The sequence below is a fragment of the Clarias gariepinus genome, chromosome 13 (assembly GCF_024256425.1).
Source record: "Clarias gariepinus isolate MV-2021 ecotype Netherlands chromosome 13, CGAR_prim_01v2, whole genome shotgun sequence".
Lineage (NCBI taxonomy): Eukaryota > Metazoa > Chordata > Actinopteri > Siluriformes > Clariidae > Clarias > Clarias gariepinus.
In genome coordinates, this window is record NC_071112.1 from 23614340 (window position 1) to 23640637 (window position 26298).

General features: G+C 36.9%; 1 protein-coding gene across 1 annotated transcript; it reads left to right on the top strand.

Annotated features, from left to right (window-relative positions):
* plcb2 (phospholipase C, beta 2) lies at positions 1-26298 on the top strand. The gene is made up of 32 exons (XM_053509247.1): positions 1-148; positions 833-910; positions 1660-1728; positions 3600-3740; positions 5284-5363; positions 5709-5762; positions 5840-5915; positions 6340-6440; positions 6731-6891; positions 7530-7676; positions 8204-8361; positions 8552-8634; positions 8742-8826; positions 8981-9119; positions 9581-9804; positions 10439-10535; positions 10693-10777; positions 12136-12260; positions 13967-14118; positions 14830-14994; positions 15109-15208; positions 15332-15436; positions 15535-15590; positions 15733-15790; positions 15983-16315; positions 16799-16982; positions 17734-17860; positions 21025-21089; positions 21749-21799; positions 22390-22441; positions 24804-24902; positions 25624-26298. The coding sequence occupies exons 1-32, from the start codon at positions 65-67 to the stop codon at positions 25792-25794; spliced, it is 3705 nt and encodes a 1234-aa protein (XP_053365222.1). The 5' UTR covers positions 1-64; the 3' UTR covers positions 25795-26298.

Below are 26298 nucleotides of genomic sequence, written 5' to 3' on the forward strand. Positions count from 1 at the left end.
ACAGCTGTCAGTGTGCATGTCAGCCCCGATGCCCCATCAGCAAAGTGCGGCTGACTAGGACACCATGATCAGGAAGCGTTATATTCTCACAGAACCTGAGATCAAAAGCTATTTGGTCAAAGGAGAAAGATTTACAAAATGGAAAGAAGTGAGTATTTAAACTGTCCTTTTATTTTTTTCCATTAAAAAAAAATCTTGCCATTTTAATACTTGAAAGTTTAATATACAGTAAAATATTTACTGTAAATTATTTAATCAAATAATGCTGCCAATCTTAATGAGACACTGTCAGAAATTTAAGTTGATCATGTCAAGTGTTAGATATGTCTTGCTGTTTTAAAGTTTCAGTGTGTGTGAGACTGTCTGATTTTGGCTTCGCAAATAACCTAGGATTATTATAAGAGAAAAAAAAAACTGATCTTTTTTACCTTTGGAAAACTACATCCCTAACCATAAAGTAAATAAATGAATCAATAAGTATTTTTTTCGTATTTAATTAACTGATTGATCTGCTGATTGATCTGTTTAATGAGTGATTAAAGTTGAATAATTGCTTATTGATCACTGAGCCCCAGTCAATTTTGTTGTTGTTAAATCTTATATAATAACATTGACGTGCTAAAAGAATTTTAATGTCTGAATGATTCTATCACGGAAATGTTAACTGCGCAGTGATTTGTACAGAGCACACTAATGATGTGTACACACTGGATTCTTTATCAGTATTTATATTTGTCTTATATGACTATAACTCTGCTTTTAAAACGCAGCTTTATTTTTTCCTACTCTATAAACTGCAGGATGTTAGTTTGACAATTTTTTCACATTTTAGGACTCATCACGCACCGTGCCTGTCACTATGAAGATGGATCCGAAAGGATTCTTTCTTTACTGGATAAACTCGAGCAAGGTGAGCTGTAAATCCATAACAAGCTCCAGCAGAGCTTGAAGACTTGCTTTCTTCCTTAGTTCCACATGATTACATACCAAGTTTTTTTTCTTTCTTTTTAATAATAATGTGTTGGAAAGGAAAAATTTTAATGTTAAAATTCTTACAGTAGACATAAGCTGATTTTCCTGTATTTAATTTCATGGTTTGATGTTTTGGTTATAATTTATTTTATTTCTATTGCAACTATTTTTATATCATTAAACACTGGACACAACTGCGGTGACGATTTTTCTTTTTTTACTTTCTTTCTTACTCCCTGCACTATTGATTTGAACGATGTTTGAATTATGATATTGGAAATTAAGTTTGCTGTACTGTGCCCACTTTAGCTGCCTTTGCACATTGTAAAAGTTCTGACTGTATCATTTCCACAAGCCACAAAGTACCGTACCTTTGGATATGCTTAGAAATTATATCCATGCTAAAATACAGAATATTACATAAATCCAGTAGTCTGGGGTCAAAGCAATGTGACAATACTACAACAGAGCAGATGTGCTGTTTCTAATTATGTTTAGCTAATTCAGAAATACCATTATATCACTACTCATCTATGCCCTAGTACACTAGTCAATATTCATATTAGCATCTTTTCCAAACCACGGTCTGAATCTTTGCATGATTCCAAGTTTATTATTAATACTACAGCACTTTATTGTCTTTATTTTTCGTGTATATGATGTTACAATTTTTTTGTCTGCTTATAGGAAGTGGAGATTTTGGATATGGCGACCATACGGGACACACGGACAGGAAGATATGCAAAACTCCCCAAAGTAAATGCTGTTTTATTTCATTACATAAAAATGTTCTCTTGCATGTCTGCTGTGTTTTAGGATTAAAAGACCCAAGCACTTGTGAGTGAACCATTTGTATAAATTTGCACAGGCGCACAGAGAAGGAGAGATGAGAGAGCAAGTGAGAGAGAGAGTGAGAGATAGAGCGAGTGAGCAAGAGAGAGAGAGGAAGGGAGAGAGAGAGGATTTGACTTTGACGTTTCAATATTTTGACTACATTCTTGGCTGATCTTGAGTCTTGAGAATTGCTGTATGAAATAAAGTGTTTATGTGAAACAGAAAAGAAAGCACAGGGAAGCTCATATATTAAAACAATTTATATTTTGTTTGATCTAATTTAAATGGTCTATACTGTAATACTGTTTAGTGACAGTCATGTGAAATCGCCACGTCTGTGTTGCATCAGAATACGCAAGTGCATTTTCTTATGCCTTCCTTTCTTATGCATAATCCACACGCACACACACACATACAAAAACACACACATGCACACGTCAAACACATACGCAAACCGCTGGGGTTCTCGTGTTGAGGATTTGCATTAAGCCAGATTTGCTTAGCTCGGCTTGGCTTGTATTCACAAATGTCCTTTGTATGAAAAACAGATGCAAGGGTGTTTAGAGTTTAAATGTTCTCATCCATTGCACTAGTGATTTCACTGCCTAAGGCAAGGCTGTTCGAACCCAGTCCTGGAGAGCCAGTGTCCAGCACAATTTGCCAACTAGCTCACCAACATTTAATCATGTTAAACAATGTCACTCTTTCAGATGCTCCATTCGACACAGCGGACTATCCGCATCCAATCAGCACACAACCTGGCACAGGTTTTATGCCGGATACCTTTCCTTACATAACTCTCCATTTTATCCGGGCTTGGGACTGGCACTGCATCCAATGGCAATAAACAGATTAGTTCAATCAGCTGAACAGAAAAAACACCAAATTGTGCTGTACACTGGCCATCAAGGCCTGCCTTTAAACAGCACTGGCATAGAGTAAAAAATAAACTGGAGTGTTTGGTAGAGTATAACCTGTACTCTTGTTATGATAAGACTGATATAATAGGACAGTGAGACTGTTTTATAGTGTTCAAGTCAAACTAGGACTTTTGATTGTACAGAATAACAGAACATTTCTGAAAGTAAAAACTACCTTTATTTCTCTATATAACGGTATATACGGTACCATCAAAGTAGATAGTTTTCTTAGTATGCCAGAGCCATCAGACTAAAATGCTAGTCTCCCAGGAACTCCTATAATGACCCAAACATGTGGAAATGGCTTGGAGCAAGGGTGGGCTTCTATGGGGGAAGTGGCAACTCATAAAATGTACAAGTGGTGTTTTTGAATGAAGGTGTTTCCACAGACATGTGCGTCTTTTCCGCAAGTTGGCGACAAGTTATTTAGTAATTTTCAATGATCTGATGTTCCACTTGTCATTCTTGTTGTTCATGGGAATGCCTGTAATGGGCTCTGCGCCACCTTGGCCGGTATTATTATTCACGGATGTACTGGCTTCTTTGAAATGAGTGAGTCTCATCACCGTACTGTGCTTACAGTCTTTTGTAAAAAAGACAACCCATTTTATGCCTTTATTCATAAGAACGTTGATCAAGTCCCGGTTTGACTCTAATAACTCAAATTCCTCTTGGATTATACAGTACCTATCTGAATGCTAAACCTACAATCGAAAAAATAGTCATCACGGCATCAGACCTTTAATTATTCATGTCCTATAATGCCATAATGCTAATAGCATATACTTTGTAAATACACAAATGAGAAAGATTTTCTGTTTAGTGTTCTTGCTTTGTTTATGGAGCATTAACATAGCTTTTCTTCATCAACAGCATACCAAAGTTCGAAATACATTCAACATGGACTTCCCTGACAGTAATTACTTAGCCAAGACCTTGACCATCGTGACTGGTCCTGACATGGTCAATCTCACCTACTACAACTTCTTTGCCCCCAAAGAAAATATAGTGCAGGTAAGAATTTCCCTCCGTATTATCACCACCATAAACATCTGAAACAGCATAATCAACATATAAAAGAGGCAAATAAAGGAATTAAAAATGTAATAGTAATAACATGTTAAATGGGGGTTTGTTTAATCAATTTTGAAAGACATTTGTTCTTATAACAATAAAAATAAATTCTAGTTGGTGTAGCTTGTGTTGCTATTACATAACAACTAAACTAGGTATTCTTGTTTTTTTTGCAGTTTATAATTTATTATAATTTTATGTGGCCAGGGTGCTAGCCCAATTCCCAATCCTCCTTTTTCTTGCCCAGGACTAGAAATGGGAATAAGTTTAGGGGCATTCCCCAAGGACAAAGCAGTGGCAAGGCTTGACCCTCCAACCCTCTAATCAACCACCCAAAGCCTCAAGCAATATTAATATTAAAAATAGTAAAATATAAAGCCATCATAATAACTTTAATAGCTTTATTATTTTGCAATGCTAAACGTTCTACTGTAGTATGGTTCTTTTTCTGGAACATAAAATCTGACTCCAAAATCACAACAGTGTTCAAACAATTGATTTTGTAAGCTGGTATAAGATGATGGTCTTAGTGACTTCCTAAATTCATATTTGTCTCCACTTGACAGTCATAAGCCATCCCTGAAGGCTGCCCCAAATGTCTGAGTGCTAATGGACTACATAAAGCAGCTGTGGTTTCTGTGGCTAGGCAAATGCACTTTATGAGTTTATGACCCTAATATCCTGCTGGTTGATGCACATCCACTGAGCTGTGTCAATATGTGACCATGTGTTTTTAAAGGTACAGTTCAGGCTAAGGTACTTAAATAGCCAACGGTGAATGAAATCTGTCTGCGCAGGTTTGTGAGAGCATCCACTGTTTTCCTGTTTCTTACTGAAACCTCAGGTGTCTTGTGCCCTCTGCTGGAAGAGACACCGAATGAACAGAACTGATTCTATAAAATAAGCTAATGATTAGATAAACATTGATTGTGGTCCGCAAAACAACTTGGCACAGATTTTATGCCAGATGTCCTTCATGATGCAATCCTCCCCTTTTATCCGGGCTTGGAACCGGCACTGCATCCAGTGGCCTGGGTTTGGGCATTGACTGGGAATCTCTTCCTCATGGCAGGCAAGAGCTCAAAACTATAGAAAATATGTTACTCCTCTTTTGAGTTTTTTTTTTATTTATTACTAAAGCAAAAACTTTTGTTTTTAGGAAAAGAAGTAAAATATTATTTCAATAAAAAAAATTAAAGTGAAAATCTTGTGAAGCAACAACAATAAGTAATAAAAAAACAGCAACAACAATAAAAATATAATAATAAGTTGAGTTGTTATAAGTAACTATACCTAGACAAAAAAAATCTATTTTCTTTATCATTTCTAATTTTCAAGATGTATTAATTATTATTTTTTTAATAGTGAAAGTCAGCATTCTAACAATCAGTTTCTCTTATCAGAGTCAGTGCCTTCAAAAAGAGATGTGATTTATAAATGATCAGACTATGAATATATAACATTAGTTCTTGTTCCTCCCTAGAACTGGGCTGATGACATCCTGGCCATCGTCTACAATCCCCACAGATACAACGTCTGCAGACAGGTCTACCTGGATAAATTGTAAGAAAACCAAGCTTCAGAAGAAACATATAATTTGATGAAATTACATTAGCTTAGTTATTGCATTTTTGCTGGTGCTTTTTAAAATATACAGTAGTCAGTGTTTGCAGTTCCAAGATCATTGGCTGTATATAGAATTCTTGATTAACACAAATTGTTTTTATCAATATCTGGACTATTTGCCAAGGCCCTCGACTGATGGCATAAGCACTGAATCATCGCCACACAAAGAATAGTGATACTGAGTGTGGCTATTATTATTATTATTATTATTATTATTATTATTATTATTATTATTATAAAAATTTTCTCTACATCTCTATTCTTCATTTTATTCTCTTATAGGTACACTCGCCTCACACTGCAAACTAACAAGGATGGCAAGATCCCTGTTAAACAGTAAGATTTTTTTAATAATAATAATTGTTTGTGTTATGATTATTGTGTGTATCTAACACCTTACTATTTTGCTGCAGTATCTATAAGATGTTTCCAGCTGACAAAAAAAGGGTCGATAGTGCACTCGCAGCTGCAAAGCTTCCTAAGGGAAAGGTGAGAGTTTGCCAGTTTAACAGTGTTTTTTTTCCCTCTCAATTCATAAACTAGGTTATGCTATTATTTATTTAATACTATTGTAAATATTTGAAACATTATTGATTATGTGCATTTTATTACTGCACTCAGGGCTAAACCTTAAGCCACACCTTATTTCTTCGTATTTTTGATCATTTGTAATGATCCCAAAAGTGGACTACTACAGCAATTTAATAACTGTTTATAGTTAGATTTGATTTTAAAAAGTTGTTACCACAGAAATTAATGCATTGAAATGCATTGAAATTAATACAGTAGATATAACTCTATCATTTTAATTAAGATGGGACTGTTGCCAGATATGTGGTATAATATTATATATTTTACATGCTCTGTATGTTTGTGGTATAAGGAGTGCACAATTTTTTTTTTTTTCTCTTAGTTTGACTCCATTAAGCCTGAAGTGTTCACTGAAGCTGCATTCAAGACCTTCCTGTTGAACCTTTGTCCTAGACCAGAGGTCTTTGAAATCTTCAGCACCTAGTAAGTCTCTCTTTTTCTCTCCTTTTCAAATGTAACTTATATAATCTAATTTATTATTAATGTGTATTTCACACTGTTTGCTTTGGATAAGCTTTTCCCCCTTGTTATATATAAGAATAATATGTTAAATAGTGCTATAAGTTCAACATTAAATCACACTACTACAATATACACTAATGACATTAGTAAATATGTGGTATATACTGTATGTTGTGATTCCTTAATGAAAATGAATTGTTCCACTTGCACACAGTTCTTTAATCGACTATGATTATTATTGTTATGCTCAGTTCAAGCAAGCCTTACATGACCAAGGAGGTCTTTAGCAAGTTCCTCTATGAGAAGCAGCGAGACTCGAGGCTTAATCAAGAGCTTTACCCACCACTGAGACCTGATCAGGTGAAGGCCCTCATTGACAAGTATGAGCCCTCAACCGCTAATGCTAACCGGGGTGAGTGAAGACATTTCTTGTTTTCACAGTGAGGTCAATAAGTATTTGATCACCCTGTGATTTTGCAAGTTCTCTTACTTAGAAATCATGGAAGGGTCTAAAATTTTCAGCATAAGTGCATTTCCACTGTGAAAGACAGAATCTAAAAACAAAAATCCAGAAATCACATTGTATTTTTTAACAATTTATTTGTGAATTACTGTGTCAAATAAGTATTTGATCACTTGCTTATCAGCCAGATTTCTGACTCCAAAGACCTGTTATTTTGCTTTTAAATAGTCTATATGCTTCTTATGGAGCCACTCCTTGATTTTCCTGGCTGTGTGTATGCGCACATACTTTGTTACAGTGTTATAGTAAACATGCACGCACAGATAATGTTGACCGAGCATGGGAGACGATTACCCACAATTCCACAGTGTATGAGAGAGAAGAATCATTAGCTCAGTTGTGATCACATGAAGCTCGGTGTCAAAACAAGAAGCGCATGCGTTCTACATGATACTGGATAATACTTAGTACTCGTATATCAAGACTCGCTCGCAAACCGGGTTACTCGCAATCGGTTAATCGTTACTCGAGGTCTATATCTCCTAATATATAGGTCTAATCCACTATATATATATAACCCTTTTCAGGTCAGATATCCCCAGAGGGTCTACTGTTCTTCTTAATGGGGCCGGAGACAACACCTGTGATGTTAGACAAAATGGCCCAGTGCCATGACATGACCCAGCCCATACCTCACTACTACATCAAATCCTCCCACAACACCTATCTCACTGGTAACACTACTTAAATATTTATATAACACATGTGTAATGCATTTCTAAACATTTAAATCTAAACATGCATTTCTAAGTTTTTAATATAATTATAAGTAAGTATAATAAGTATAATTAAAACTTAAATGAGATAATGCTGCTCTTGCCTATTTGCTTGTTTATTAATTTTTTAAATGTTATAATTACAGTAGTTATTACAGGTAAATTCACATTTAGCTATAATAAGCATGGCAAGCATGCCAGAGCAAGTTTTATCTTGTTGCTAATGCCGAAACACTCATTTCATCACATGAAACATTAACACGTGAAGTGTCCTGAATATTTAAAACGTAAGTGTTTTATTAAACTTGGCTATAATGGTCTAGTTTTATTTGGACATAATATACATAATTGTATAAAAATATATACATAATAGGCATCATTTATTATTTTTGACATATTTTATTTATTTTTCCCCTTGTAGGCTTCAGGATAATGTATTAAATTTTGAACTGTGTGTGTGTGTGTGTGTGTGTGTGTGTCCATAGCCGGTCAGTTCTCAGGCCCCTCCTCTCCAGAAATGTACCGTCAGTGTCTGCTTTCTGGATGTCGCTGTTTGGAGCTTGACTGCTGGAAGGGCAAACCTCCAGATGAAGAGCCAATCATTACTCATGGCTTCACCATGACAACTGAGATCCTTTTTAAGGTTTGGTTTCCTTCAGTCAGAACTGAAATATATATAAAAATTATGAAATGTTTTCATCTATCCATATATTTAACTAGGAATGAAAAAATGTCTTTGCTATAAATTCAGTTGGTCCTCAGAACTAAACTACTGTAAATAAATATCTCTGATTAATACGATGAATAATCTTTTGATCCTTTCCCTGTGGTAGGATGTGATTGACGCTATTGCAGAGTGTGCGTTCAAAACTTCGAAATATCCAGTCATTCTTTCCTTCGAGAACCACGTGGATACGTAAGACACTTTTGTTTCACCATGTCTTCATAATCTAGAGTAGATTTCACGTTTTGGTGCTGCTCCATGTAGAGCGTGTCTTTTATTTTAGATTTTTGTGTATTTAGTGTGAAACAGCAGGAGAAGATGGCTAACTACTGTAGGACAATATTTGGAGACGCTCTACTTGCTGACCCCTTGGAGAAGTATCCGGTATGTGACTTCAACCATATTTAGATAACTTAATCACTATTAGATACCTAAATGGCGTACTGTAGGTATGAGTTACAATTTATTTGGGAGTTTATTAATCAGATTTCTACACGTCAGAGCTGGCATGATGATTTTTATTGGGTGTTGCTTACAGTTGAAGCCAGGTCAACAAATTCCCAGTCCTTCTGAGCTGATGGGAAAAATTCTGATCAAAAACAAGAAGGGCCCTACAGCCCCAGCCAAACCTCCACCAAAGAAAGAACAAGAGGAGAGTCCAACAGCAGAGAAAGCAGGTGAGAATAGTCACAGACTCCATTTTTCAGACTCTTTCAAGTTGTGCGCTTTGTGTGTTATGCTTCACACCGATTCAAATGCTCCGGCTACCCATCATTCTACACACAGTACTACTTGATGACAGAAAAACAGGTCTTTGGAGCTTGTAGCATCATTCACAAAGAGACTTGAGGCTGTCACTGCTGCCAAAGGTGCTTTAACCAATCGAGGGGTTTTAATACTTGTGTAAATGGGATGTCTTTATTTGTCTAGAAATGAACACCTGTTTTGACTTGCAGAGGATTGTGAGTAGAATAATAAGGACAAAAATTATTGAAAATTAAAAGATCACTGTGAAAGGTAACAAAAAATGGAAATCTTGAAAGGGTCTAAAAACGTCCTGTCGGCGTTATACAGTATAACTGGTCAGGTTGACTTAATCCTAACTAGCCAAGTGATACTGTGTTGTGTCTTCTAAAAGGAGGGGCCTCTGAAAATCCTGAGAATCCTGAAAACCCCGAGAACCCAGAGAACCCTGCGAACCCTGAGAACCCTGAGAACCCTGAGAATCCGGAGAATCCAGAGAACGCTGCGAACCCTGAGAACGCTGCAAACCCTGAGAACGCTGAGAACCAGACCAATGAACCGGATGAGACCCATGAGGATGAAGAACAAGATGAGGAAAAGATGAAGAACTCAGATGAAGTAAGGGAATTATATGATGATGATAAATACTTACTTTGAGATTATGTATGTATTTTAGGGGAAAATGTGTACAGGATATTTAATTATTTTTAAATGGTACTGTAGCGTTCATAACACAACATGAGAACGTCAAATGATATTTGTATTTGGACAATTTTGGTCAAAATTAGGTTGATATAATGCCTAAGTCAGTTGAGAGATTTTTGTTGAGATATGGTTCATCTTCATATTACTTTGTAGGTTGATGTGCTTGTATATGCATCATAGGATATCAAATCTAAATTCACCCTAATTCAGATCAGAATAAATATACATATAATCTGGGTCCTGTAACATAATGAAGCTGATGCAATTACAGACAAAAAAAGAAAAATAAATAAAAAGAAGAAGATAATTGTTGCCATATGTGCTCATAAAAATATTAGAAATACTTATATAACACTATATATCACTGAAGGCAAAAGTGCAAAAAAGTGAAAATAAGAACCAGAATTTACATAAGATCCAGAGAAACTATACATAACATATACATAACATACTGCAATCTATTTGTAATATTCCTGTGTTTGGTTATTAAATAAAATATAAAAGATTTGACTATGTTTGCTGTTGAAATCCTTTTTGCATTTGTTAGGGTACAGCAGGACAGGAAGTGAAAGCTTTTGAGGCGATGTCTTCAATAGTCAACTATATTCAGCCACACAAGTTCGTCTCCTTTGACCAGTCTAAGAGTGAGTCATGTCTATCCGTAAAAGAAATTTTATGCTTGAATTCAAACTCAATGCTTATAATAAATCTATAATGTTTACTATAAATATTACTATAAATATCATAGCTGTTATAATATAAATTGCCATTTATGATGTTGTATGATTTGTCCAAGCGCAGAAAAGAACAAGAGTTACGCCATCTCTTCTTTTGTGGAAACCAAAGGAGAGAGTCTGATCGCCAAGAGTGCCGTGGAGTTTGTCGAGTATCCTTTACATTTCATTAACCAATACTTTCAGAATTTGACAGCAAGTATAAAAAAACTGCACACATTTTATGGTACAATACATTTCTTTTATCGAACCAGTTAGGGCTTTGTCATATCAGAGATAATTTTAAAACAGGCGATTAGAGACAGATTTAATTTATTAAACACTTTAACAGTGTAAGATTACAGACTTTACAGAATTTCTTTTCTCAGAGTTTCTTATTTTTAACTAGTGAAGGTACAACAAGCATTTGTATAATTATTGTAAGCAAATATACAGTAAAACCATGCAGACACTCCATCATTTAGGAAAGAGGCGAGGGACAAATGATAAAGATGAATGATCTTTAGTTCAAAAAGAACCCCAGGCAACTGAACCCCAAGGCAACAAATCAACTTGTGAAGAAATCAGAGACATCAGGCATAGATTCAACAAGGTGCTGGAAATAAAGATTTAGAGATTTTGGCCAATATTGACATGATCGCATCACTTAGTGGTTAGCAATGTCACCTTGCACCTACAGGGTCTGGGTTCGATTCCTGGCCAAGTTTGATGCCTCTGTGTGCATGGAATTTGCATATCCTCCCATGCTTGATCTGATTCTCCCGGGTACTCTGATTTCCTCCCACAGTCCAAAGACATGCAGATTAGTCTAATGGGCGTTCCCAAATTATGTGTAAATAAGCGTGTGAGTATGTGCATGTGTGTGTGTGTGTGTGTGCTATGCGATAGATTGGCACCATCCACGGTGTACCCCGCCTCGTGCCTTAAGTCTCTTGGGATAGGCACCAGGCCCATGTAACCCTGAATACAGGGTAAAGTGGTATAGATGATGAATGAGTAAGAGTGAGCATTGCACAGTTGCCACAGTTGAGGCCATTTGAGTGCAGTTAACTTATAGTCATGTTCAAGAAACCAGTTTAAGATGATTTTAGTTTTGTGACATAATGAGTTGTTCTAAGAAAATATCCTCACCATCATTACATTACCCAAATTATCCTGAACTAAATACTAAATAAATTTATGTAAACTTTTAACTAATTGACAATCTAATAAAATGATAAGAAAAAGGAAGTAATTTTTTCCTATTGTTTTAAAACAAGTTCTTATAGAAAACGCAGATGAGAAGCCCTATTTGGTGCAACACACAAAATGTATGGTAAAATGAAATGCATGAAGTGATGAAAAACTGAGTTTAAACGACGAGGTGTATGTAAACTTTTACATACTTTTGTCCTCAATTTTTTGTAAGAGCACGGTTGCATTCTCTACAACTACCATCCTGAAAACATCTCTGAATTTGCCATGTTCCTCAATCAAGCATGTAAGTGAATTCCTTTACTGCATCCTTCAGATATAACAAGAGACAGATGAGTCGAATCTACCCCAAAGGAACACGTATGGACTCTTCTAACTATAACCCTCAGCCTTTCTGGAATGTCGGCTGTCAGATGGTGGCACTCAACTACCAGACCATGGGTAACTGCCTCTTAATGTCATCAATATAGTACAAAAGTGAAGATATATTAATGTAAAATATATTCTTATAAGGCTCATAACTTAGAAGGACATATTTTTATGGATTAAGGCTTAGGTGATAGCACTTTGTAAGATGCACAAAGTTTTCTGTTATGGGAACCATAGGGGATTTATTTTTTTCAGTAACATGGAGAAATGGAAACATGGAGTTTCTTATGAGTGAGCATTTACGTACATAAGGTTAACCAGCTAGAGTTCTCACTTTTATAAATGTGGGAAGAGGCCAGTATGTTACAATCATGCACACTTTCATCTGAGAAGCGAATGTAAAAGAAGTGGTTCTACTGTATATGTGACAAAAAATATAGACAAAATTGGAATTCCCAAAGTACAAACTTATATGGACAGAATTATGGAAGTAAGAACAATTAAGCATCCATTTACAGTGTTTTCAACTTCAACCATTTGTACAATTGGGCAAAGGCAAACCCAACTGCACACATTTTGCAGGGAGATGGTACCAAGTTGCACAACATGGTATTATATAAAGTTGCATCACTCAAGGGAAAAACCTGGTGTATGCATGATAAACTGTCCCTGTGTTGCCCACAAACACCCTGGACCAACAACGAAAGGCAAAAGGCATGCAATACAACAGTGGACAAAGGACCAAAATGTTCTTACACCTTTATACTGTATGATCATGTGGTCAAAAGGGCAAAAGAAAATGCTCCTCTTTGTTGGTCATGTTCTAAATTACAGTATGTACTGTATCTCTGCTAACACACTGGGTGGCAGCACTGAAGCACAATGTTTGCCTTAAAGTATCCTTGTTTAATAGTCCCAAGAAATTCTAGTTAAAAAACAAAGCTCAAACACAAGATCCAGAGCTACACATTAATAGACTTGTGGGTGTTATGTTTTGCCTGGACAATATATGTAAAATCTGGTTTCCATTATGACTGAAGGCAAGGTCAAAATCAGATCCAGTTGTGATATCTCATGATGACACTAAATTTTTTTTTGCTGTCATTTAAATTTTAACAGTACAAAAATTTAAGTAACTCAATTGAAAATTTAAGTTTTTCAAATTATGAAATACCTTATATGGAATTATGTAATAAGTAACAACAACAGCAACTACTACTACAACGGTCAATTGTTATTTTAAAACACAAATGTCAGCTGATCTGGAATAGTTTATGCAAGAACAGTATTGTTAAATGCATTTGCAAAAACCCATCAAGCATCATGATGATGAAACTGGCTCTCATGAAGACCATCTAATTAAAGAAAGACCAAAACTTACCAGCTTCAAAAATCACTAACTAAATAATTAACAACCAGCACCTCAGATCAGAGCCATTATAAAGGCTTTACAGAACATGAGTAGCAAACACTCAATATCAACTGGTCTAAGCATATTTTTTTATTATTGCATATTTTGAATGCTTTTAGTACATTTTACAATGTAGGAACAATAAAAGTCAGGAAAGACCATGGAGTTAGAAAGTGTCCAAACTTTTGATTGGTACTGCATATGTTTACACTTTTTCTTTCTAAATTATTAAGTCTATTTTTATGGATAATCTATTTCTTGTACAAATGTTACTAATTATAATGATAACCAGTTAAATAAACAAAGGCAGACTGTTACAGAACAATTTACTATTGGCTTAACTGGATTTGCCATCTTTGACAAATAGATTTTCCCATGCAACTGAACATGGCACTGTTCGAGTATAACGGGAGGACTGGGTACCTCTTAAAACATGATGTGATGCGGAGGAACGACAAGACGTTTGACCCCTTCTGCGACAAGATCGACACCAATGTCCCCAACACGGTCTCAATCAAGGCAAGTCAGCTCAGTTTTTAGGTTGAATTCTAAGCTTACAAATGTACAGTGATGGTTCCTGGCTCTAGTCTCTGATGTAAATTTCTGAGCATAATAAAGTCGAAACACTAATGAACAACATTAGTGCTTGATTGTTCTACACTGATTTGCTACATTACTGTAATTGATGTTCTGGTTAATTTATTCAGAGATAAAGTTCTTGGTTTGTCAGTGATTAAATGCAGTTGTTATTGTCTATCCTTGGATAAGTGGTTAGCACTGTTGCCTCACACAGTAAAGAGGTTCGATTCCCACCTCTGGTCTGTCAGTGTGCACGTTCTGCCCGTGGTTGGTGGGTTTCATCTGGGTACTCCGGTTTTCTCCCACAGTCCGAAGACATTCAGATTAGGCTAACTGGCTTTTGCGGTGTGTGTGTGTGTGTGTGTGTGTGTGTGTGTGTGTGTGTGTGTGCCCTGTGATGGATTGATACTCCACCCCAGTGTGTTTCCTGGGATAGGCTCCAGGCGTCCCACGACCTTGTATAGGGTAAAGCAGAATAGAAATTGAGAGTGAGATTATTGCTACAGATTATTGCTATTGCTTTTTAGATTTACAGCCTTAAATCTAAAATATTCAAATTCTGTAAGGCATCTTTATGTCATTTTTATGATTTCTTATATAGAAGGTGTTGATTTACATTTCCTCTCTTACCCATTATCTATGTTTTTACAGGTCTACTCAGGCCAGTTCCTATCTGACAAGAATGTGAAGACAGTAGTGGAGGTGGAAATCATTGGCTTACCTGGAGACCCCAAAAAGAAATTCCGCACCAAACCCACCGCTACACCAAATGCCATCAACCCTGTGTGGAATGAGGAGCCCTTCGTGTTTGAGAAGGTGTGTTAATATGTAATGCAGTATATTTAATAACTTTTACTACTGTATAGGTTATTTCAAATGGTCAAAAAACATTGGGTTTTAAGCATGTTCCTAATGTCTGTTTGAAAACAGGTTCTGTTGACCGAATTGGCTTCAGTCAGAATAGCCGTCTTTGAGGAGGGAGGCAAATTCATCGGACATAGGATTATTCCTATAGACGCCATCCAATCAGGTACGTCAAAGGTGTTCAACATGTTTTTCGGATTTGTAAAGTAAAAAACGCAAATAATTTATAAAAAATATGCATATGACATACTGTGTGTGTGTGTGTGTGTGTGTGTGTGTGTGTGTCCAGGATTCCATCATCTTTGTCTGCGTAGTGAGAGCAACATGCCGTTAATGCTCCCTACCCTGTTTGTCTACATTGAGGTGAAAGATTACATCCCTGCTGCATTTGCTGGTATGCACACCGCCAAAATTTCTTTTACTAAAATAATAAATTTTTTTAATTACTTTTTGATCAGTGTTGTAATCTTATCTGCATGTTTGGGTTCTCAGATTTCACTGATGCGCTATTTAATCCAGTGAAAACGACAAAGCCTGCCAAACAGGAGGCAAGTTTTTAAGCACATTTACTCACACACACACACACACACACACACACACACACACACACACACACACACACACACACACATATAAAAAAAACTTTGACCGGGTCATTTGTCTAAATACGTGGTCTTAATCTGCTTTCAGAGTGCTAACTTTGTAAGCAAGTATGAGATGGCTGGTGCTGCAGCTGTTCCAGCCGCAGGTAAGAAATCTATACAAATATGTTGTTTCAATCAGGGATCATTATTATCGTCGTCATCATCATCATCATCATCATCATATTAAATAGTAAAATTTATAGGTTATATCAGTCAGCTCATCAGTGTCATTATGCACTTTTACTATTTTACTATTTGCATTATTGAACTCTTTTTCTCTAACTATACATAAACAGTGCCTGAGGCTGCTGAAACCCCAGCAGAGGGCGACGCTAAGCCTGAAGAAGCACCTGCAGCAGATGCAGAGCCCAAAGCAGATGAGCCAGCACCGGCTGAACCAGAACCACAAGCTCCTGAACCCGAGGCAAACCCAGAGCCACCTGCGGCCGCGGAAGAGGCTCCTCCGACCGAAGCACCTCCACCCGCAGAAGAGGCTCCTCCCGCCGAGGCACCTCCACCTGCCGAAGAAGCGCCACCCAGCGAGGAACCTGCGCCGGCAGAAGAAGCTCCCCAAGAAACACCTGCGCCATCTGAAACCCCTGAGGCAGAGAATCCCGCTGATCCAAATGGTGAGCCTGCTGCAAACGCGGAGCCTGAACCACAAGCTAATGACTCTAACCCAGCTCCCAGTGCGGAGCAGGACGCTCCTGTAGTTGACTCTGCAGCACCTGCAGAAACCTCCAATCCAGCTGATGCTGCTGGTGCAGCACCTGAGAGTTCAGGGCTTTGTGGAGCTCTGGGTAGGCTGTGTAAGATGTGAACCAGAGCAGAATGAGTTATATTTCGATGGTAATGGCTTAACAGTGCACACACCAGTAGATGCCTAAAACAGAACATACTATCCCTGTATATTTCATGTCAAATATATGTATAAAATTATATTATTATTTAAGAGAATCACTTGTACTTGCATGCTTGACCTTGTATTTCTTGAAATTACCTAAAAACAATTAAAAATCCCACTGTCTCACTCACCGTCTTTGTCTCTCTGCTGTCTCTCACACAAAACCATTCACACACACAACCTCACTCACAATCATGCACACACACAGAGCTGGCCTCTGTGACCTGTGATGAACTGCAGCAGCACAAGAATTACCAGAAGGTCATCAAGAAGCAGGAGAAAGAGCTGAAAGAGCTGGATAAGAAGTTCCAGAAGAAGGGCGAGGAGCTAACTCAGAAATACAGTGACCTCTTCAAATCCCTCAAGAAGAAGTCCTCGTCGAAGCAGAATGAGTAAACAGAGACCTACCACTGCTTCCATTTATTCAGTCCTGTTGAGAATGTCTATTTCTGTGATTTGGCAATCTTGAGGGCATAGATATGCTTCTGTGTCTTTGTGAATGTCATGCTGTTGTGTTGTGATGGGTTGTGCTGTGATTTTGGTCTCTTTGTGAAAATGATCTTAATCTTGAACGCTTATTTAACCCCTTAAATGCCAATGCCATACATTCTCCCTCTCTCAAAAACGGCATGTCTAGTAGTTTCAATGTAGCTGCTAAACAAACTATAGTAGTCACTGAATATTTAACTTCAGAGTGAAGAAGGAAAATCTATTGGTTTAAGGGGTTAAAAATGGCTGCATGACTAAAATTACTTAACAATCATGGCTTTAGTCAATCTCAATATAATATCTAATCTTATACTTATTTTGAATATATATAATTTAAAAACTATTGCAAAGCGTATGCTTTAGGGATGGGCTATGGTGCATACACATTTCACCAATAAACTGATACTCACACTTAGAACCTATTATGACATAAAGCAAGCATCTACCACTAGATATGGTTAAATCCATTCAATCAAAATTATTTTTCAATCACCTATTATTGTTTAAGTGTTGGATGTGAAGCAGTTCAATGTTCCTGATCACTTTTTTTTTTGCCTGTAAGTCTGTTTCTTCTCATTATTATCTTTATTGAAAAACTAAATTGACTGGTCCTGGGGGAGTTTCTGGTGATTGACTCATTTCTTTGCTGTTCAGGGCCGGGGCTGAGGGGCCACCAGCAGAAATCAATGAGCTGAAAATGAAGCTGCAGGCGGAGCTTCGATTACTGTGGGTGGAGAAAAACGATCAGCTGAAAAAGAAGAAAGAGCAGCATGCCTCTGAGGTACCAATCGGCAATCCACTACACACAGGGAGAACAGATACTACAGGAGTGTTGCCAGTGCTCTGAGGCATTTATTGCCAGGAGTATTGCCAGTGCTTTGGGGGGGGGGGTATGGTGTGTTGTTTGTGTGGAATTTGCATCTTCCCCCTGTGCTTTTGGCTACTCCGCCTTTCTCCCAGAGTACAAACACATGCAATGTAGACTGATTGGTATTTGCAAATTGCCGATAGTGTGTGATTGGTTTGTCTCCTGCCATGGGTTGCCTGGTGCCCTAAGTTGCCTCAAGACCCTATGTAGGATAAGCTCTATAGATGAGGAATGGATGGATGAATGGATGGATGGATGGATGGATGGATGGATGGATGCATGGATGAATAAACTCTCGTTTGAGTGCACTGATAATGAGTAGGAATGCATGCATAATTCATGATTACTGAATCCACTGAGGCTGTTTATGTCTACAGCACTGTGAAACAATCATTACTACCGAGAGCCATCGTTTTTTAATAATATTAATAATATATGCCTCAACCTTAATCAACTTACTACTAATAATTAAATCAGATTGTTAGCTCAGGTGTGACATAGATGTGAAAACACAAAACTGTGTAGTGTGTTAGAAATACTAATGTTACCAATTACTAGTATTAATTGAATTGTTGGGGTCGGGGGAAGCTCAGTGGCATTGGGCAACAATTCTGTAGGTTCCAGGTTCAAACCCCACTTAGTTGCCCCTGTTGTGCCCTTGAGCAAGGCCCTTAACCCTCAACTGCTCAGATTTATAAGGAGATAAAAATGTAAGTCACTCTGGATAAGGGAGTCTGCCAAATGCTGTGAAATGTAAATATTACAAATTGCAGCACATTGATGCTACTCAAGGCGGCTTGGTGGATCCAGGGTCCAGGTTCGATTTCCTCGTCTGTGTGCATTGAGTTTGCATGTTCTTCCTGTGCTTGGCGGGTCTCCTCCAGGTACTCTGGTTTTGCCCTACACTTCAAGGACATGCAGACCCTGTATACAAAAGTGGTATAGCTTATGAGTGAGTGAATAAGTGATTAAATACATTTACTAAGCGTAGTCTTTATTTAAGCTTGGTATCTGACAGCTCACTTGTGCCTCTATAAAAGCAAAACCTTCCACTACTGTGCCACTACTTTCTTGTTTGTTCATTTGTTTTTTGATGAGTGGTTGATTTTAGGTGTCAGAGTTGAACACAGTTCTATAGCTTGCTGGAAGGTTTAAAAAAAAATCAGGTTCTAAATCTCTGTACATCTGCATTTGTGGCCATTTGTAACGTTTGTCAGTTCATAACACATTTGTATTCAGTTACATAACTAGTTTTTACAGTAGAACTCATTTGTACAAAGAAAGAAACTCTGGCACCAGAAGTACCAGTGATTGGACTGAGATGGCTCTACACTACAAGGTTGACACTTTTTCATGGTTGTAAGAACCATAAGTGTAATCATGTACTCTGCCTGGCCAAAAAAAAAAAAAGAAAAAAAGATACACACTCATATTTTCCTTCGACTGCTTTATGCTTTGATTATGTCACACAATGCGGTGTGAAATTTATGCGTGAAAAATGATTCATCATGCTCACAGAACCACTCTACACTTTACAATATGCCCATACCATCAGAAAAGAAAAAAAAATGATCCTTTGGTGTGATATACGTATTGTTCATTCAGTGCATTCAGGTCATCAGCTGGATAGTTTAAACCTGACCAACCAAGGAAACCCCAGACCCCAGAACCCCAAGGCAACACTGCCCCCAGAGGCTTGTACAGTAGGCACAATGCACAATTCATGTGCTTTTCTTTCCACCCTGACATCTCCAAAATAGGGTCAATCTCTCCTTTTCCATTGCTACAAAGTCCAATCTTTGTGGTCCTTAACCAGTTTCCTTTTCCCAGATTATCTTCATTAGCATAAGTGGTTTTCTTATGGTATGGCCAGCCAGCTGTTTATTCCCAATCCTGTACGTTCTCACTAATAAACTGTGATTTCAACTGTAGTTTTCTTTCTTTCTTTCTTTCTTTCTTTCTTTTTACATTGCAACTTCACAGTGTTTAAGTCATCTCCAATCATGATTTTTCCATACCACTTTTTTTGTTTATACAAACTTGACAGTTCCGCATTATCCTTATTATCATTATACAGTATAAGTGTTGGACAATTAATAACCCAGTTCCAGCCATTTTAAATCTCCTTAGTTGTTTTTTCCTTGATGTAGGCCAGCTGTCCTTAAGTGGCAAAAATTTTTTTTTGGCCAAGCAGTGTACTGTAGTTATCTAACACATCTATCACATCCATCTAGCCAATATAATTTGTAAGGATCCTTTTCTCAGGCACTATAAAGATTCATTAGGCTCCAGACCAGTACTGTATATCATTAAGCGAAATTACAGGTTCTACAGCAACCACACCTTAAGATATTTTACTCTATGATAAATACTAACCTCAAGGCATCAGACTGACCAAATGAATCCTTGCCAAATCCTGCCCGGTATACCAACATTTTCGAAAAAAAAAAAAAAAAGTTTGACATTTAATTTGACACAGTTGGCACAATCTAGAAAGTTGACACCATGTGGCAGCCCTTACAGTTGACGCATCGATTTTAGCCCAGAGTGGAATCCTGATTTATTATATCTCGTTCTCTCCTCTCGGTTCACTAGCTATGTGTCCTCATTAATGCCCCTCAGAGGAGCTCTTTCTGGGGATGTCCCCTGTAATCAGGGTCAGGGATCAGGAAAGTCAGCAGGAATTCACTCCTGATTCCACGCCAATACTGCCACATAAGCACTTATCTAACTCTATTCCAACCTACCCACACTTCTGCACAGCAGGAAAACAGCTGCAGAGCGCTTCTCTGTTCTGTATTAGCATATACTGAATTTCAAAAATAGACAGTCTACTGTATGTACACTACCTATAGCTATAATTTATATGTACAGTACATTGGAGGCCAGTGGAGGGTGCTGAGCAATGTCTATTCAAAATTTCGACATGAACACAATTTTAGTATGTATTGGAAAATAATAAGAAAAAAAAACAATGCTGTAAGGGTGTCAAATTATTTCATTAATATATGGCCAGACGGTAGTGCTGGTGGGTGTCCTGTGGGTGTACGTGCAACTTCCTGTGTTCTGTCTTAAAGTGCTTGACCAAGCTGTTGGAGATGGCTACGGAGAGACATGCCAATGAACTGAAGGCGCTGAACAGGTTTGTGTGTGTGTGTGTGTGCGTGTGTGGAGGTGTGTGTGTGTGTGTGCGTGTGTTTGTGTGCATGTGTATGTGTGCCCTTGACCTTTTTACAGGAGAGAAAAACATACAAATGAGTGATGAGTCATCTTGCGTTGCAAGCTATCTAGCTTTCTCATTCTACTAATGGATTAGAGTGCACTTTGTGTATGTGTGTGTGTATGTGTATGTGTGCGTGTGTGTGTGTTGTATTAATACCTTTTGTGTTGTATGTGTTTTGATTATGAGGCTAATCTCTGTGGTTTTATGCACCCATACAATCCACATTGTATTTTCAGTGCATATACAGTATATATATATATATATATATATATGAGAAAAATAGTATGATGTATAATATATTAATATAATATTAATAATAATATCATATAATAATAATATCATATAGTATATCAATATATAATATATAGCAATACATTTAGTATTTCAATATTTATCCAAGTTTTGTGTGTGTTGGTCGACTCTGTGTATAATTAAATGGTCTGGGTATCATAAAATTCTCTTCGGATTTATTCCAAATAATGTAACCAGGCAAATCGAAGTGTGTGTGTGTCTTTGTGTACATCACAGAAAGAGTTCTGTATCAGTGTCATGCTGTTTTCCTCTTTTTTTTGTGACAGTAAAGGGGGAAAGAAGAAGGAATCAAAGACCTCAGGCTCAGACAAGAGCAGGTGAGGTGAAGCTTTGTATGTGTAACATGCTCGCAGTCATACACACACTCACACACACTCTCAAAAAGTATTATAATCTTGGTGTATAATAGCAGCCTTTTTTTAAACTTGTTTGCTATATTTGCTTTTAATACTATTTTGAGTGTAACATCATTAATGTGGTCTTCCCACAATGCAATCCAGTTTCTGTATTATTGTTTTTTATTTGTGAATAGTATAGATAATAGTTGTATAATTAATAAATCATAACTTTAATTTTTAATACATAGATGATGCCAGCATGGTGGCCTAGTGGTTAGCACTGTCACCTTGTACTGCAGGGTCCGGGTTCGATTCCCGGCCAGGTTTGAGTATGTGTGAGTGTGTGCCCTGCTAAAGGACCCCAATTTCATGGGGAAACTGTAAACACACATCAAACACTATGTGGCCATAAGTTTGTGGACACCTTAGCTTGATACATATTAAACTTCTAACTAGGCGGCTCCTACATGACAATGCTTCCTTGTACCTGTCGTGCCTGCGTGGTGTATACTGTACGTAGCACTGCAGTTGGACTCTACAGCATGTAACTTCCTGCTAATGTGTTTCAGCTTGAAGAAGACCAAGAGTACGGAACAACTGGACGATAACAACGCTGCGCAGGTAATTAATATAGTCATAGCACAGTGAAAGAACGAGTGATTATTGTGAACAAATGGGAGGAACAAGAGGTCATGCAAGAAAGAAAGATAGAGAGGAAAGAAAGCATCGGAGCAAACATGTTCAAACCAGTAACCATGGCTACTATAGCAAGCTTGTGGACAAAAAGAGAGATTCGCTCTCTCTCTCTCTCTCTCTCTTAGTCTTTCTCTCTCTCTCTCTCGTAGTCTCTCTCTTTCTCTCTCTCTTTCTCTCTCTCTCTCTTAGTCTCTCTCTCTTAGTCTCTCTTTCTCTCTCTCTCTCTCTCTTAGTCTCTCTTTATTTCTCTCTTTCTCTCTCTCTTAGTCTCTCTCTCTTAATCTCTCTCTCTCTCTTAGTCTCTCTTAGTCTCTCTTTCTCTCTCTCTCTCTTAGTCTCTCTCTCTCTCTCTCTCTCTCTCTCACACACACACACACACACACACATTGAAATCGGGGATAAAGATCAGTTTGCTGTGAGCATGTGGGAGCTGACTAATTCTCTTTCACATACTTGCTCATTAAAATTCATTCAAAGGTTTTTTTTGTAGCACAGATTCATTCTAAAAAACCTGCAGTGTCTCAGCTAAGTTTGGAGAACTTTGTTTATATATTAATCTACAGTTTTGGGGTAATTTCAGTAACAAGTCTAGAGTAAGTTAACTTCCTTTAATGTAATTAACTTTTTTTTATCTTACCACTTAAAACTATTCAAAGTATTCGATTAACTTTATGTAACAGCATTATGGTACTTCTAGCTGTAATTCAAATCCTATTGTTATATTAGTATGCACATTTTAAGATGTTATATAACAACATTGACACTTGATTGATACAAAATTATTTCTATATTTGTTGCAGTACAGTATGTTGCCGTGATGATTTTTTTTTCTATAAAAACAGACATTTTTGTAGTAATTTTTCCAACACAGTAAAGTCTACAGGACACAAACTTTCTGATTTACAGTTTGTGTTGAAAGCGTTGTATTTTTAGTTTTTTTTTTTCCATGTGTTTGTTCATACATGTATCGATTCAAGATTCTTGTTAGGGTGATATCTTGAGAACGAAAGGCTGAATGTTTAAAGGATTTATTATCGTGGACTGTACTTATACGGTATTAAAACACTGTATTTATTAATAAATACTTTTTTAATGGATAATTTGATAAATGATGTCAGCACAGTGGCGTAGGGGTTAGCACTGTCGCCTTGCACCTTTAGGATCCAGGTTCGATTCCCTTGTGGATGTTCTCCCTGTGCTTGATGGGTTTCCTCCGGGTACTCTGGTTTCCCCCCACAATCCAAAGACGTGGATTAGCCTAATTGGCGTTCCCAAAATTGCCCATAGTGTATCCCACCGAAGTCTCCTGGGATATGCGTCAGGCCCCCAGTGACCCTGAATACAGGATTTAACAGTATAGATGATGACTGAGTGTGTAAGTTTTATAAATGTAAAGCTTTATCAATTTGTCTCTAAAAAGCAGACCAGAGGCAATGATGGTAAGGAAAAACTCCTTGACAACACATAAGGAAGAAATATTAACAGGACACAAAAGGGAACTCATCCTTATTTGGATGACAGTAGATAGGCCTCCTAAAACTATCAGAGACTGCAGTTATAAACCATCGTAAGAAAATGGATCAAAGGCAGTTCAAATCCACCTTCATGGTTTCTGGGTAGAACTATCCTCAGTCTCTCATCCTCAATAGTTTAAGCAGGCCATATGGGGCCATCCTCAGCAGCTGTGAGAGTCTCCAAATTGATGAGAAATTAAATAAGATGTAGGGCTTAAGTGGCTTCGGCAGGACTAGAGAACAGAGGAAGTCTGGATTACTGGTAACTCAGAAGAATCATGTGTAGCTCAAGAGAGAGAGAGAGAGAGAGAGCAAAATAGATAGATAGATAGATAGATAGATAGATAGATAGATAGATAGATAGATAGATAGATAGATAGATAGATAGATAGATAGATAGATTGATTGATTGATTGATTGATGGCACAACATGTCATTATGTTTCAAGTCATTATTGAATAAAAAAAAATCACATGCCTTGCATAATGTACAAAAACAGTTATTGGATGATAAGAAGAGTAGAACACATCCAAGCATGCTAGTATTAGAAGAAAAAAAAAAAAGTTTTTTTTCTCTTTTCTAATAATAACATGCCCGCTATATTTTATTCTTTGCTACTACACGTTTCAGTTGAGCATACTCAGTAGATACAGTAGATATAAGCATGGCTCTTGACAGAATGTTTCTGCATGCATTCAGTTACATAAATGTAAGTGTGAGAAATTTGTGCACTGTGTGAATCTTGTAAACGTAACTGGCCCTTCTGTCTTTAGACCGCCGACAGCAATGGAATTTCATCACAAGAGCAGGAGCAGAAACTTAAGAAGAAACAGGCTGAAACTCTGTCTGACATCAGAGGCCTGAACAGTCAGGTAACTTACAGGATATATTTACTAATGTTTTCTTTCTTTCTTTTTTTTTATTACTTGTTCCCTAAAATTCCACATGATCATAGGTTGGATGTTGTCATTGCTCAATTAATTTAATCAATTTAGACACCCAAGATTATATTTCAGAATATATGTTTCATCATCAAAAAAGACAATGTAAAAGTCCAGTTAATGTCCATGTATATGTTTATTTATTTATGTATTTAAATGTGTTTTAATAAGTAGTTTTTTACTTTGAATGTTTAAATAACTTTTCCCTTTTTTCTTTTAAAATTTTCTTTTTAATGCTGTTTTTCTTTTTACATTTGTAATTTAGTTTTTTTTTCTAAAAATTAATGGTTTTAAAAAACATGGTTTTAACGGTTCATGGTTTTATAAAACAATGGTTTTAAAAACATGAGTAAGAAAATTGTAAATTTTCAAAATCATCTGGAAATGTGCTACATATACTAAACATATAAATACACATATATATATAAAAATACATATATTAAAGTAGTAGTTTTTAAATTAATGACCAAAAAAAATATTTTCTTTTTCTTTTTTCCAGGGTACTTTGTATTTACTCGAAATGCTCAATATATTCTCATATTTATGTTTACATTTATATAGTTACATTAATCACAGAATGGTAAACATTAGATAAATTTTTGCAATAAACAATCTTTAACCTGTTTACCTTTTCAATTCTGCACTCCTTCAGATGCACCAGCAGGCTGTTTCAGATCATGCTAAGAAGATGTGGTCTCTACCAGGTGATCTTAAGGAAGCAGTAAATGCATGTTTGGGTGCTCACTTCCCCGAGTATGTAGATAAGACCGAAGACACCAAGACAGCGCATAATGGCCAGTATGGGCAAGTTTTCCGGGGCTGATGGACATTCACCTTGCTCTCCATAGCCCTCTTTAGCACGTCCGCAGGTGTAGTGATAAACTTTGGTGGTTGATAAACTTTGCGATATCAATTCGCAGCAACGTGTCAATACTCTTATTTCAATCCTCATCATGTTGATGCATTCAAGGTGCCAGAATTTCCCATCATGACATTTGTAGTAAAGTCTTGGCAATATGCCTTAAAGACGTGTGAGGATTAATTTTGATTATTTAAAAGGGACAATCACCTGCAGAACTGAGCTGTTAAGGTAATGTGTCAATTGTGATTTAGAGTATATAGAATAGGTATTAAAAAGGACATTGCTCTACTGTCCTTATTTAGCACTTCCAGTTATTTATGGGAGCATTTTGTGTACATTTAGAAAAGATATGCAAACAAATATTTATGGGCTTCATTTAGTAATTATACAGTAGAATATAATTTAATGGTACTTCTTAAGGAGATACACATTATAATAGCAAATAAAATCATAATGAGAATTCAC